The 16,384-nt window shown below is 37.5% G+C and overlaps 1 protein-coding gene across 2 annotated transcripts in view; it reads right to left on the bottom strand.

Annotated features, from left to right (window-relative positions):
- NCOA2 (nuclear receptor coactivator 2) overlaps positions 1 to 16,384 on the bottom strand; it is a 197,138-nt gene that overhangs the window by 45,992 nt on the left and 134,762 nt on the right. For both annotated transcript variants that reach the window (XR_012633103.1, XM_074898853.1), the window contains exons 6-10: positions 9,258 to 9,361; positions 4,181 to 4,358; positions 2,596 to 2,781; positions 1,619 to 1,720; positions 1,383 to 1,523 (exon numbers count right to left, since the gene is read on the bottom strand). Coding sequence is in view for 1 of the 2 variants with exons in the window: in XM_074898853.1 (XP_074754954.1) it covers positions 1,383 to 1,523; positions 1,619 to 1,720; positions 2,596 to 2,781; positions 4,181 to 4,358; positions 9,258 to 9,361 (711 nt within the window). In the remaining variant the exon portion in view is untranslated. The remainder of the gene's footprint in view (positions 1 to 1,382; positions 1,524 to 1,618; positions 1,721 to 2,595; positions 2,782 to 4,180; positions 4,359 to 9,257; positions 9,362 to 16,384) is intronic.

The raw sequence follows: 16,384 nt of genomic DNA, 5'->3' as shown, positions 1-16,384 counted from the left end.
TAATTCTACAGTTTATGTGATGATCCTAAGCCTCTCCTGCAAAATGATACAGTGCAAACTCCAAAACGTGTATTTTTATCACTTCAGAGATAGCTTTGAGAGGACCCACTCAAACCTCGGCACTGGAGCTGCTAATTTGGTCAGGAATCATTTGAAGAGGCCTAAAGTAACAAGTAGCTGGATGTCGTAACAGAAACTTCTAAATCGCCTTTGGGACAGACAGGTCCTTACCTGACACTGCTCTCTCAACCTCTGCTGTAACTTTAATTGCACACTATCTTCAGTTCAGTCTGAAATCACAGCATGAGGCTGTGAACTTTTAGTACTCCTACTGTATATTCCCCAAAAGCACTTATCTAAAATATCACAGTATTTCAGTGCTCCCACATTCCCAGAATGAAGCCTGAAGGTTTCATGAAAGCAGAACATATTAAAGTATTAAAGAATATTTAACAAATGCCGCATGACTAACTTTTTTTTTTTTTTGTGTGTGTGTGTGTGTATTTGGTGGAATAATTTGAGATTCCATTTACAATTCAGTTTCCAAGACAGCATGCCAGTTGTTTAATGACCATGGCAACTATTTGTTACAGGCCAGCTGTAAACCCTGTTCTACAAACATGAACCCAAAAGAATGATGCTCCTGCACTGGAAATGTTCCAGTTATTCCCCACTGGTTTTGAAAGGACTTTCTTGTGGACTATAAAGTGTTATTTGTTTTTAGTAATTTGGATTTGTGTCACTAGAATTATTAGTATCAGGGTCTGATGAAAAGTAAAATCCTCACCTAATCACTACCACAGAAACTTCATGGGGAACATTTCACAGTGCAGTACTCTCCTACATCTTGCCTACCATAATCTTGACTGAGTAGATGTGCTTGTGGTATATCCTATAACACTTACCAGCTAGATACACTACAACAATGTAAGTTTCCAGATAGTACAACTTCTGCATCTTTGATAAATCACACTAAGTGTTTTTCACAGGAAATGTGACAGTAAAAGCCTATTTTTTGTAGGGAAAAGGAATACAGGTCAATGAACTGCAATGTGTGAGCTGAGGTTTTGAAGAATAGTGGGTAGTGAACGTTTTGTTGGGCAACATGCAAGGGTCTTTCTTTCTAAAATAATTGTGACAATCTGAAAATTTATAACACTCTCCAATACTGCACAGTTATAACAAGCAGGCTAAAACAAACAGGGAGAAAGTTGCAAAACATCTCTAGAGAGAGTCATCAGTGTGTCAGGCAAAGCAGCTTGAAAAAGGGACTGTCAGTGGCCCTTGATTGTTCCATGTAAACATAACAAAGAGAACACAACCAAGAGCTACAAATGACAAACAGTTTAAAGATAGAAAGTGCTAAAAATATGAAACCTAACCTTCCTGGTGATGCCTCTTGGCAAAAGATATTTCTCCCTCGTGCTGCGAATGGAACCTTTGAATGCATCTTCTCACCAAATCCTCCCAGCCAGGTTTCATAGCTGCTCGCATGGTACTTGTGTCCAGTGAAGTTATTTTGCCTGATATTAGATAAAACGTTTGTTACAGCAATTTCCCCTCTGAGAGGGGAAAAAAAAAAAAAAAAAAAAAATTAAACCTTCCTATTTCACAATACCTTGTAGATCCTGGCGAGTAGTAAAGCTCTCTGATGAAGGAAGAAGTGGTCTTTCCTTCATTGGAGCTCTTCTTGCAACACAAATCAAGCAAGACTGCAAATCTTAAAGAAAAATGTTACCTGAGTAATTTGTACAGAAGTGAAAGATTTTTCTTCCACAAAGAATTCAGAAATATTTTTAAAAAGGTCTTTAAATCTTTTTGCACCAAAAGAATAGATTTTGCACCAATAAAAGGACAGATAGAACTCAGTAGTTTTACATCTTCATTATTTCTTACAACACTAAACAACACAGGAGAGATGGGTTTCTTTTATTTTTTAGAAGAAAATTTATCAAGGACTCTACCACAGACCATGATTATTGGCACATGTTTATGCATATAACTGTAGCAGCTCAACCACTCAGGAGATAAATGATAAAAAACATATACTGCATGCACGGAGAGCACATTTCTTCACCACTTACCTTTTCATACCTTCTAAGCCACATTTCTTAAACATGCCCCAAATGTTTGCTCTCCCTGAGAAAGCAGCTTCATAAGAAGCCATTTTTACTTATCTGAATATTTAAAATACGAGTAAGTTTACCTGCTGAAGTAGTAAATGGCAAAGGAAATGGTGAACCACACTTGTCTTCAAATTCTAAGAACTCAGAAGATTGCCCATTGAAACTTTCCTCCCAGCCAGCTACATTCTTCTTATGCTTTCAGTAATATAAAACTAGGATATGTCTTTAGGGTAAACAGCTTCTCTCAATTTCAACTATATTGGTGTAACAAATAGATGCCTGCAATTGTATTTGCTCATAATCCAAGATGAAAGTACACTTCTACAGTTAAATGAAAAAGGAAAAATCTTACAATTTTTCAGAATTTAGAAGCCACTTTATCAAGTTTACCTCACAATCAACTGCATTGGAACTGTCAACCCACAACAGCATGGAAAGAGAAAATACACAAATAGAAAGTGGCAATTACCTTCACCATCCTCCTTGAAGGAATTTGGTTGAGAAACAGCAAAGCACTGCATAGTTTCATATTTCTGATGTGCTTCCTGGTTATCATGGCCTTCTTCAGAATCAGCAAGAGGTTTTACCAGCATCCGACAATTAAAGGTATGGCTATTACGCCTAGGAGTGTCACCAGACCAAGATCCCCCGTTCACTGAGCAAAGCAAAGATCATATAGTGAGATAAATCTGGTAGCAGTCATTTCTGCTGCTTATCCACAGGAAATTAATCAAGGTGCAGACTGGTCGGGAAACAAGCTCATTTAACAACAACAATCTATTTTTAATATTAGAGCCCAAACCAGCACATAACAAAGTAATTTATAAAATTATCAGATTTTAAGAGCACTGCTAATTTGTTCAGCCATCATGGTTTTTTAAAGTGACTTACAACATAGTAAAAAGGCAGGACAAAAGTCTAAATATTGGTGCATGTAAAAGTTATACAGTACAGCGAAAAGCCTACTGAGTAGATTTATGTGCCTGGAAGAAATAAGGCAGTATGTAGGATCTGTCCAGTGAATTTAGAAGTGATTAATACAAAAGAGATGGCAGCATTATATAAATATCTGTGTCCAAATTAGAAATAGAAAGAAAAGAAACTAATATGCACTTATAAAAATAGGAAGCAATAAAATCAGGAATATATTGAAACACACAGTCTCAGCTACAACAGCAAAGACTGAAGGGATGAGAATGTCCTGGGTGCAGTGATAAACAAAAACTAAAGGCTAACACAGTGCTTAAGTAAAAAAGGAAACAAAATTCTTGAGGTGCACAAATATAGGTACTGGACATCAGTCAGAGTGAATTAATGTAACACTACGTAAGGAAATATCAGGGTCATATTTAAAATACTCTTCACTTGCCCTCTTCAGTCATAAAATGTAATAAAGGCAGTAATTTATGGAGTTTAGCCACTTACATTTTTGATCCTTCAGGGGTTTATAAGTAAAGTCATAAAATGCCAAAGTGAATTACATAATACTTTTTAGACTGCTGTGAGTAAATGAGGTGCCCAGTATTGACTTTTTCTTTTCACCTCCTCCAAAAACTAATGACATTCAACACAGTATTAATATGAATCCAAAAATGTCTACAACTAACAAAAAAGAGGTTTTGAAAAATAAGGTAAATACTGGGGAGATGAAAAATGCTGAAATAAAAATTCCAACATAAGGAGTTTTCTGATTTTTCTTTTATATTCCTCTTTTCTTGGGCCATTCTTAGAATAACCAGCCTAGACAGAGAACTAACAGAGAGTTCACATAGCTAATGCTGTCTTTTAGTGATTCACTCTGGAGATCCATTAAAAATATCAGCTAACATGAGTTACTAAGAGTAATTTTAACAAAGAAGAATCTGAAAAGAGTGGAGGATGCTTTTGAGAATAATATTAATCATTTATACAGCCTATATATACATTAAAAATAAATAGAGTGTATATGATGAAACTGTAAGTAGTGGAAGGACATTAACTTAAGTTATTGAAACGCTGATTTATGAAACTGAAGTTAAATAAGTAATGGTATGATATGAGGAAAAGATATATACCTAAAGATTTTGGCAGCAGGATTTTGACAAATTCATTGTGGTCCCCTACATGCAGGATGCTATATATGCTTGTGTTCATCAGCTCTTCTTGGTTGTACCTTAGGTACTGTGTCACATTCTCAGAAACAAACACAACATTACCTTCTGGGTTCACTACAAAGAAGAACCCATCTAGGGCCTAAAGAGGGGGAAAAAAAGCAGAGAGAGAGAAAAGAGAAAAAGAGAGAAAGAGAGAGAAACACAATACCAAACAATCAGATTAACATCAAGATACCCAGAAAATAAATATTCCCTTCAGAAGACATAGCTGAATCTTTCTGCATCCATCTCAGTTCTTATATTCTTGTCTGTAATAGCAAAGGACACATTTCAGATTGAGCATCTAATCTTACTTATATCCAACCAGTGTAAAAGCACAAGGGTGCACACCTTGCAAAATAATGAAACCCACATATGAAAATAAACCAAATCCCCTGCCCCAAACAAACAAACAAACAAACAAAAAAAAAAAAAGGAAGAGATTGCTACCTATCTGCCTGTCTGTGAAGTAAGAAACCTGGACCAGAAGCTGGTTCTGCTAAACCCAGAGCCTGTTCAACTCCTCTGTGCAGCACAGGGAGACTGATCCCAGGAAAACATCACAAGATGTGCTGGCACAAGGCAAGGAAAACCCTGGCAGAAAAGAAAGAGAAAGGCTCTCTCCCTATCCCCAGCAGTGCATCTTCATAGAAGCAAGGCTCCATGCAGCCAGGAACACGAGGGATTAAAAGCAGAAAAGGGCAAAGGGAGCAGAGAGCAGGCATAGAGCAGTGAGGAAGGGGCAGCTTTAGTCTCTACTCCCAGGACTGCTTTCATATTTTTTATTTGACATTAGTTTTATTCAGTCCACACATGATCCAGGGAACAGGAACCAGACTTTCACCTCTTCAACTCAGCTCCATGGTACTTCAAAGGACTTAAAGTTTCTGTGAGGAAGTGTCTACGTTAGTAATTTCTGCTGATTGGCTTCCCCACTTATCTCCTGTGACGGTGACAACCTAGCTGTAGCATTCTTTCCAAGATATCTGCTGCATGTTATCTAAAGCCTAAGACAAACACTGTATCACTTCCAGTTGATGAGGATAAAGTAAAAATTTGAGTATCAGTAAGAACTTCTCATGCCAACTTTCTTTTCCTGAAGATGCAAACATGATTGTGGATGGTAGAAGTATTTCAGAATACATCCCTCTAGTCATATGAGCAGATAAAGTGGGATACATTTAAGCGTGAGGTACCAAAGCTTTTGGTCTAAGTATTCAATTCAATTAACAATCAACCCATACAGACTTCTGCAGCTTTGCCTGATTTATTCACCTCTCTAAAGACTGGTGGGAAATCACTGGAGCAGTTGTTAGTTATTGCATCTCCAGGGACAGAAACAAGTCAGGAAAACAGGCAACCTATGATTCATCATGGGTTAATTAAAAGTGAGTGGACCCATACTACACCTGAACTCAGCTCACTGCAAAACAATCTGACAAGGAGGAGCTGCCATAACAAGCGTATACAGGCATGTGGCATTTTTGGTATGACCAAACTTGCATACTGTACAACTTGCGTGTTGGTCTTAGCAGGCATTTCTTAAGTCCTCAGGCTACAGATCCATATTAAAAACATTGTACACTACTGAGCAGTTAGCAAATCCAGACAGTACAGATGGGAAGGCTAAGGAGAGGTCTCTTCTGTCTTCAGTCACTTGGCAGAAGGCTAAAGAGAAGACAGAGCCAGGCTGTATTCAGTGGTTCACAAGGGAAGGATGAGACACAGGAATCTTCATGGAGATACAAGAAAAAAAAAATTCACCATGAAGGTGGTCAGGTATGGGAAGAGGTTGCCCAAAGAGGCTGTGAAATCTCCTTTCCCAGAGATTCAAATCTTGGCTGGACTTGGACCTGAACTACCTGCTCTAGTCAGACCTGCTCGCAGTGGGAGGTGGGACTCCACAAACTCCAGAGGTCCTTTCCAGAATAAGTTAGTTAATGATACTGCGAAAGGGGAGGGACAGTGAAAAAGGGAGGGACAGTGAAAGCACAACACACAAGCAGAGCGGCTGAGCCAATGGTTGCCAAATGATTTGTTTGTTCCATTATTAAATTACAAAATAATAAAATCCACAAATAAATGTACAAGTATATAATTTTCTGGACTGCTTCTAAATTAAGATAAACTGGGTCTTTTTTTCTCCCGTTAGTTCTTACAAACTCTAGTCTCTGATTGTTTTTTATCATTGCCTTCTTTTTGTTTCTGATCATTCTTGGTTCCTCCTGTTAATTCATATTCTTTGGAGAGCTCTCTCTTTTCCATGTGCTTTTGTACTATTCATGACATTTTCCTGCTGACTAGTTTAACTAACGATGATTTACAAGATTTAATTAATTGAGGCCCTAATACAATTTTCTATCAGCATCTCTGCTATGGATTAGTATCTTAGACTGCACTTCACTACTGCTTGAAGCCAATGTAAGCATGGCCTCTTTGGATTAGTCCTTTCTGTGTCATGATGGCTCCCTGTACTGTCTAAGGATATGAAGAGCTGGACTAGAGAACTGAGTTGGCTGAAAACTAATGCAAGAAAAAAAAAAAAGCTAGCCACATCAGTCCCCTGAACTAGCCCACCATGGAACAACGTGGTGTTTAGAGCTGGCAGAAGGTTGTGGGTTTGGCTGAACCATTCTGCTTGGCAGTGGTCCACACTTACATCAATTCAAAGGGATTGCAAAGCCAAAGTCACAGCAGATGTTTATCGGAGTCGTAAGAAGAAAACTTTCCAAGGCAGAGATGGCAAGCAAGAGATTATGAAGAGATTACTGGCATCCCACAATAATCTTTGGTTTTCCTTACTATTTCCAACTATGGCAACCACTTTGGCAAGGAAGTTCTCTGTGCTGCTTCCTCACAGTTGCTTCTTGGGTTTACCACAGAAGGCGTCATCTAAGCCTAGACTAACACAGGGCCTATTTCTTTCTATTCTGTTAATAAAATAATCTTGTAGGTAAGCAACACCAGGCTTTGGAGCAAGTTAATACACCAAGCCACTTAAATCTTTCAGAAGCTTCCACTTTTGTAGTAATTTCTTAATTCTGTCCCCAGATGTATGCCACCACAATAAACAACTTTTTTTCAGAGCTATTGGGACAATGGGGGACAAATAATGGACAACGTGCTGGAAGAGAAAACAAGAGAACAGATATTATTTTAGATGATATACTGGAATGGAAAATACATTTGGGTTCTTTGAGATCCTGTCAGCTCTCTCTTGACTATTTTTTAACCCTCTCTTCCTATCTTCTTTATGTTTTAACCAAGAAATATGTTAAAATATTCCTCAGAGGCAGCTGCATGATGAATTTTACTCACTTTCTTCAGTTGGAAAGACTCACTACTTTGAGGATTCTTCAGTTTTATTCTTTAATAAAAACAGACAATTATATTTCTAAATAAAATCAACTAATAAACTGTTCATCAGCTCTACCATTTTTATTATTATTTGGCAATGGAAAAGGGTGGCTTTTTAAAGAGTTTGTATAAAGGGGTTCTGTAAAGATAAAATAACTTAATTGCATTTTCTTAAGGAGATAAAGACACAAAGAAAGATCTGTAGTCTTTCCACAGCAAACCTATAACAACTTTCAGTCCTTTTAAGTGTCTTGGTGAAAAAGGACCACAGTTTATTAATTTAGTTCCACAATCTTTCATTGTTAATATGCAATGGTTTTACTGTGAAGGAAAACTAAATTAAATGGAATAACGGAACAGACCGGTGATTTTACATGTCATGTTTGCTGCAATAGCCAATCATGCAAGATAAGCCAGGGGAAAAAAAAAAAATCATCTTATCCTTATTTTCCCTGTGATTAAAACAGGTCCTTACAATTAAATTAATAGGAAAATAAAGATAAACTTTAACATATCAATGTAAGAGATGAATGTTTAACCTTGCTTGATAGCAAAACCAACACCACTCAATTCAGTAAGCACATATAATAATTATTAAATCAATTAATTTGTTACCCCCACTTTTCAAAGAGAATGTTTTCACTCCAACCTGTCTAATCTTCCTTATGTTTAGTACTGTGATTTTGGAGCCTTTATTTCATACATAGTACAGAAAACTATGTTTTCATCTAACAAATCATGAAAAATAATGCAAATACTTAAAACTGTTACAGTGTGCATCTTATTCCTGCAACATTCAGAAATGACAGAGTAGTTATGCTCCTGCCAAAGTTGGTTCCTTTAGCGTGATTAAGAGTTTGTGTTTGGTTTTATCTAAAGTAACATTTATTTTTCCTTACAGATAAAGTCCACAGTCAGAACAGGAATAAACAGTTTGCAAGTGAGCTTAAGCAGATAAAGCAGTAATGCCAAAGGACAGTAGCATACAACATTAGAATCCCAGATAACGTACCTACCCAACACTACTGTTAATACATTTAGAAGCTAGATTTTAACCATGCAGTCTTTTGTGATATCAAAATAACAGCAAAATCAGACAGAAATCTTAACTGAACAAACTGAAACAAACTGTCATGAAAAGCTCTCCTAGATTACTTTCATATTCTAGAGGGAAGAGTCATGCTGTAAGTGCTGAAATGATAAATCATTAAAACAATATAGCAGTAACATGCAATTTTAGAGGAAGTATTATTCATGTGTTTAGCACTGTGTCTGTAAGCCAATGTTTAGGTACAACAGGTCTTCCAAATCTGTTGTGGTTTAGAACAAATAAAACTTGCACAAGCAGATACCCAAGATTTGTTACCAACTGAAGCCCCTCAAGTTGTCCGCGTTACAAAGCAGCAGAATTATTTCTTTCTCTGCCTCTCCCCACCCCAAGTTAAAGAGAGTTTCATCACTGAATCAAACAGAAATATGCTGCCTGCTCTTAAATGACATAAACCTAAGTAGCCAGGATGGCTTGTCTCTCTTGACCATTCTTTTACAGCGACCTCTGACTGTACTTTTTCATTTCATTACACTGCTTTTCAGCCTAGGGGGAACAGAACTGGCTTAAATAAAGGAATTTTGTGTTCTTCACCTCAAGCATCATTGGTCCAAGTGCATCCTTGTCGATGACACTCTGACCTGTAGATGATACATCTGCTTTCTGCACTTCATCTTCATTAGCTGCTGCTGCTTTTTCTGCAATAAAGAAAACTACGTGTTAAATGACAGAGCAGTGCTCTCGAAGTGATACAGTAAGAGCCCACAGAGTATTGAGACTAGCTATGAAACTGTTACAGTACAACAGTTCTGAAAATGAGATTAAATAGTCACCCATAATCATTCAACAGAAGCGTAACTACTGTATTTGCTTCTCAGTTTTGAAGTTTTATGACACAAAAGAAATAATTTCTGCTGTTTCTCTGCTAGACATTTTAATAAACTACAAAATGTAACACTGGACAAAGACAAGGGCTCCTTATGACGGTGCAATGAGCAAAAGCCAGGATCAAGGTGTATTAAAAGACTGATCTGCACAACGACTCACAGCTGCACAACTTTTCCACGATATCTGTATTTAGAAGGAAAAATGTAAGTCTGCAATCTACTGTTTCAGTACTGAGAAACAGCAGTCTCATTTCTGTTCCCATGCCTCCACCCATATTTTTACTATCACATAATTTTCATACTGCCTTATTTACCAACATGGTATTAAAACTACATACAATTTCAAGTGATATATTTGAAAATTACAGGCAAGAAAATAATGCTTTAAGGTTTCTGGACCATAATGCCACATATTACTAGATGTTATGTACAGTATCATAGATCATATCCAACTCCAAACACATACTGGAACTTTCAAATCAAGAGGGTTTTTATTCTCTATCAAGTAATGGACTGCATTAATTTTTCTATTCCAAGAATTATATTGGTGCTTAAGGAAGAAGTAATAAAAGTAATAAAAACACTATATGAAATACATATTCCACGTTCTAAGTTAACGAGACAAGTAATTTTTTTGTTGCTAGTTCTATTCTCAAAACATTCTTTTATTATTTTTCAAGCAATTAGGTAGAAGGTAGGGCTATACAGCTATCTAGAATATTAAAAATAATTAAATATTTTAATTTTTAATAGTAGGCAATAAGTTGTTTTAATAAACATGAAAGCACACTGAAATTACGATAACAAGCATTTATGCCTTCCACAACAATAAACCAGAAGAGGATTCACTGCAGGAATTACTTAAAGTACCACGTGTGGATAGAGCAAAGGGTCTTTGGAAAATCACCCTTAGTGAAAATTAAAACATCAGTCATACAAATTGAAATGTATCCAAATGTACAGTTTTTTCCACTATCTGTAGATCTGCAATACTGCAGCCAAAGTTCCTCTGAACTCTTTCCTTGGCAGAGGTTATAAGGTCAGTGTGAATATAAGCTGCTTAAACATACAGTAAAGGAACAGCTTCTGAGAACCCCTGGGTGCTCTCCCATCAGCAATCACCTGCTGGCAATAAGGCTTTGGTCACTCAGGCTGTCTCATCCTAGATTTCTACTTTTTCTTGCTTTCATGAAAAAACAGTCACAAAAATCTTAGCTGTCATCTCAGGGTATGTTCATACGCAATATAACACCATTGAGAATAATGATGAAACAAAATTGTTCTGAAGATGGAGTTTTTCAACTAATTGAATAATTTTAAATTGCTTTGATTATTATAATCTGATAGAAATAAATACACTAGAAAAAAAATTGACCCTTTCTCTGCCACTTAAACTCACCAGGACACAAAATTAGTATTTCTGTTTTGGACTGAGGAGTGCAATGGGTTTTTTTTACTTTTATTTTATTTTTGTTCTTCTTCTTTTGGTAAAAAGCAGAGATTAGGTGTAATGGAAAAGAATTGAACAGTCCTTCCCATACTACAATACAGTAGAGTTGGCACCATATGATGATACAATACTGAAAATATTTTCTAAAAATTGTGAAAGAATTCTAAAAGATTCTAAAAATAGGCTTCAGCTTTTAATAAAGTTGGTGATGATATTCGTTTCCCATCTGTTTCTGGTAGCATAAAGTGATCCCTGGTTTCACACTGCAAAATATTATAATGGATACAGATACCAGCTTCCTGCTTTCATCTCCTCATTCCTTCAACCACTAATACCATCTTGAGTATCGGAGAACATGGGATTATTCTCTATGTGCTAGAAATGGAGGGGCTACAGATATGGTCCAGCAATGACGTGCAAGCACATTCATTACACGGTGTTTCCTTATTTCACCTATTTACAAAGACTAATTTTACTGATTATATTTCACACAATACAAAACATTTGCTGAAGATTTTTTTCACTCTTACAACCATGGAGTTCATACAAACCACCAATAACATATCTATAAAAATAACTGTTCTCCTTTATGCACACAGGTGAGGTTTCATACAAAGAAAAAGGAGAGAGTTTTTAATTACTATAATTTAATTATTATAACTATATAAACACAGAAGCTGCAATACCAGGTCAGACCAAGGACCTCTCAAGCCTCACATTCAGTCCCTGACAGTGGCTGCTTTCCACTGGTTCCCTGTTTCTCCATTTCAACCTTTTGACCCCTGACCGCTTCCATTCCATCATCGGCTGTTCCTTACAACCATTCAATCTCTCCATTTTCTTTTCCCTTAGACACTCTTTTCCACAGAGGGCCCAACACCTTTGTGGGATCAATATACACTATGCTTGTGAAATGCTGGGGTTTCAACCCCAAGCCCCAAATAAAGGTTGACATATGGGTGATTCCCACAGCCCTTCACAAAGGGGGGTGAGTTTACCTTTAGGCTTCCCTCCAGGGTGGTGCCGGCCTTGCAGACAGAGCCACTGGGTAAATGAGCCCCAGGTGTCTGCATTAAGTGAGCAAAGGTCAGGTGTCCCACTGAGGGATAAAAGCCGGGACCCCTTGCAGGCAGGGGCAGTGTCTGTCTGAGGTGGATGCACTGTGCAGAGTTCCCTGTTGGAGAAGGGCCTCCTGCCTCCCTGGGACTGGGCTCCAGTCAGGTCTGGCTTTTGTAAATGTGGGCTGTGTAGAGATTCAGTATGTGGCTTCCTTGGTCTTATGGGTTTGGCTTGTTGACTCAGTTGTCTCCTGTCCCTTTTATGGGAGACTGCATTTCACCATTTATTCCACCCATTGTTGGTTGTGCAGTGTTGTTGTTGGGGTCAGTGGGATTGATGTCAATTACGTATAATCTGACTTGTTTGTACCCCCAGCACTCACTCATGTACTGCCCCTTTTGTATCAAATACAATTTGGTTACTGGTTCATCTTTATGCTGGCTGTGTCCTTTATGCTAGGCTTAATAATTGGCAAAACAGCTTGCTCGACTAGAAAAAGTGTAATGAATGGAGAAAATATGAAAATGCTACTTAGACAGAACTGTTACCTACCAGCCTCTCCCAGTGATGGTGACACCATACACTACACTACTCATGATGTTTGGTTAGGCATTCTGAAAAGCTTTATAAGTCATAACTGCTCCAAAATCATAGACATCATAATTGGATTTGTAACTTAATTGTGTAAGAATCTAAGTGGCTGGAGAACTTAGAAAAGGCTACACATTCAGGCCACCTATTACTATATATTTAAGTGGCATTGTATAGGAAACCATGGCCTCAGACAGCCTCTGAGTAGGACCAGCAGTAACTTATGTCAACGTTACAAACTACAGCTACAGAGAATGTTCAACTACGCATTAAATTATCCATTTTTGTGACTGAACTACAAAGCCCCTTGTGAAGACTGTATCAGCACATACAGGAAGAGTGCAAACCCTGTCAGCAGTGTCAATTTGACAGTCAGGCATGGTGAATGTCTTGAAATGTGAATCTTTTGTTCGGTGATACAACACATGGGACTAACTGAGAACAAAAATTTGTTGCAGGAAGGTTGGAAAAAAACAACTGGTACACAAATTCCTAGTGCCAACAACACTCATGCATTTATCACGAGTCAGTATTTTTTGTTTTTCTTAACAGGTACAGCTTCTGGTGTTAAGTAGTGGAACCAAAATGTGAAGTTTACTTTTCCTTCCTTTACTTCTATCTTTTATAGATTCACTAGGGGCCCTACAAATAAATCAAAAGCACAGAGAGTTTATTATTTCTACGCTAGATTAATGATTTTTGAATGTTGGGGGTTAGGAAAATAGCTGCAGAGGCCCAACCTTGAAAACCCATCAGAAGCCTTTTTTCCAGCCCCATGGGAATTGCTGGTATTACCCTGTGACTAACCACAGCCACTAGATTTTTTCCACTGCGGCCACTAACATGGAGAGCAGGAGCTGGTTCCCTGATCTCGCACCTTCCAGTGATGCTGCCTCCTAGAACAGTGATGCCCCTGTTCAAATGTAAAACACCACGAAAGTATTACCAGGCATCTGATGGGCACAGTGGCTAAAGCAGAGCGGAGGTTTAGTATGGAAAGAGAAATATAGCCTTGTGCCGTTGGAGGAAGTGAGTGGGGTAGAAGGGGACTTCCCATGGCTTCACCTCCACACAGGGAATTCTCCACTAGAAAGGGAACAGTCAAATTAGAAACTGGTCCCATCCTTATGAATATGGCTACCAGGGATCAAGCATATTTTATCCAAATTACAGCAGAATAAACTTCATGCACATGAAATAATTATTAGCTCTGCTCAATTAAGTTTAGCCTAGAGAGAGAAAAAAAATTTAAATAAAATAGAAGTACTCATGAGAGAGATACTACAAAGAATATATACATTCAATCATGTAGCATTTTAGTGATGTGTGTAATTTAAACAGTGGGTATGTTCACAATTGTATAAGCAGTAATATAATAAAATACATATTAGTATTTTCAACTGGGCATCTTACTAGTAGTCGTAATCTGTATTTACTTTTCTATGTTAATATACAGAAGAAATAAGGGGGAAAAAAAGCCCTCACAAATATTTTCTGTCAAATTTATCAGTGGGAAAGCCTCGAGCTTTATTTGAAACTCATTCCAGATTCTGAAAGCAAGCCTTTGTGAAATCACATTAGTTTAACAGAAATTTGTAAGTCAGAGTAAAAGAAGCCAAAAGCAATAGTTTGAAGTCTCCTTCTACATTTTAACTCAGCAAGCCTTCCTGGTTTTCCATCCTCCCAACTCCAGCTATGTTGGTTCTCTCTGGGTTTCTGACAGCAGACTCAGAAGTGCTACTGACTGGCATCGCCTTCTCTTGGTTGCGTTTCAAACCCTCCCTTCCTACAGGTGGGCAGGCAGGACCAGCTGAACCACCCGAAAAGCTCTCTTTGTATTTAAGCTCTACTCCAACTTCCTTAATGAAACCAGCTACAGAAATATTTCCCCCTTCCAAAGTAAAGAAAAGCCATAGCCTCTGTAGGGACTGCAAAAAGACGAAGCATAATCTGAAAGCAAAAATTTGCATCACCAAACATTTAGTTTATTTTTCATAGCAGAAACACTTAAGGTTCTTCTTAGAACAAGAGGAGCAAAAAAGATGCTGGTGAAACCCTGGACAGGGCAGCACCCATGCTCTACAAACTGCTGAGGAAAAACATCAAGAAAAAACCCACTGTAACAGGCAGAATCAAATTTATTATTACATCCTGTTTAAAACAGGACTTGCCCCATATAATTCCTGTTCTTCATAATTTTTTGAAATAGCTATTGTCAAACCCTTTTCAAAACATATACCCTCATTTATATAGTAATAGGTTAAAAATATAAGCAAATAGATTTATTATAAAGGATACTAGAACGCTTAACTCTGCAATTAGAAAAATCACATGAATCAAGAAAGATCCTTATAACAATAACAGCAACATCACTTGAAAGTGATTGTAAATGCTATATAATGTTTAAACATGCAATTAAATTTTACACTGCAACTGTCTTGAAAACAACTTATCTTCTCGATTTCGTATGCATTAGCCAACTACTTTTGTCTTGCCTCATTCATATTTGTGAGTAAGTTTACCCTGTGTGGTCCTTTTGATCTCTCCTGAATAGCCGTGCAAAAATAAAATCCAAACAAACAATGTAGGAAACAGTGAAAGTATGTAACTGGCCAAAGATAAAGGTAGATAATATTAAAAACTAATGTTAACACATAATAGAAAGTATACTTAGCAAACTGCTAAATTTTAGTTGACATTACAGTTTTAAGTATTAGATTTAATAACATTTGAAATATTAGATTTAATGACATCTGTATATGACTTGCTAAGTAATGATATTGGCTGTGGCAACAGACAGGAGGTTTTTAACATGAATAAGGCTATACAAAAGTTACCTTCAAATGGATCAACTTGAATAAAAAAAACCAGAAAAACAACAAGAAAGCAAGCTTGTATTTGGTAACGTGAGTAGTTTTGGATCACTACACATGATGAAGCAAAGCAGTGAAGAACGTATAAGTTATTTTGATGCTTGGTTAACCACAGGGAAAGCAGCTCTGCCTTTGCACTACGATCCATAGCTCGCATGGAACTTGATATCCACATGCACGGTTCTTAGCCAGCTTCCATTGCCTCGACACAAGTTGTTTTTTCTCCATGAAAGCAAGCAATTTTTCAAAAGACCAGTGCCCAAGAAACAGCAACTATTTCATCAATCAATTTTAAGACCAGCTTATCCTATCCCTGTGAATAAAGTTAGCTACTATTTTAGGGAAGTGATTATGTAGTGAGGTTGCTCTTTCATCATACAGCATACATCTGTCCAGAGCAAAGAAGCTATTAGTCTCAAATACATCTTTTTCCCCAGAAACTATAGATCAAGTCTTACAGGAAAAACTATGCCACATCTCAGGAAGGTTTTAGGAGGTAAAACAAGGGAGAATTATGCATCTGCACCAAACTAAAATTAGAAAAGCTGCCATATGGCTCTGTGAAGCCAGCAGCACGTTCTTATTCATTAGGAAGCATTCTGCTAACATAAAAACACAAGGCCTTCCTGTGCTCTCCAAATGTGTTTATCTTTTCAACATTAATGCACGATATATCATCAGGCTGCTGAAATCTCCTGCAGTGCATATTAAAAAAGCACAGCTGCACTTTTTCTCAGCACGTTTATTCACTATAAGCAATCTAAGAGCACAGTTTTGTCCACCTCCCCAACACACGTCCCTCTTGTTAGCACAGCTTGGATCCCCCTTGGTCGGAAAGGGCTGCGTGCCCACCTGCCTGCT

The sequence above is a fragment of the Athene noctua genome, chromosome 2 (assembly GCF_965140245.1).
Source record: "Athene noctua chromosome 2, bAthNoc1.hap1.1, whole genome shotgun sequence".
In the NCBI taxonomy this organism is placed as follows: domain Eukaryota; kingdom Metazoa; phylum Chordata; class Aves; order Strigiformes; family Strigidae; genus Athene; species Athene noctua.
The sequence above is the reverse complement of the archived record's forward strand: the minus strand, read 5'-3'. Positions and strand labels throughout refer to the sequence as shown.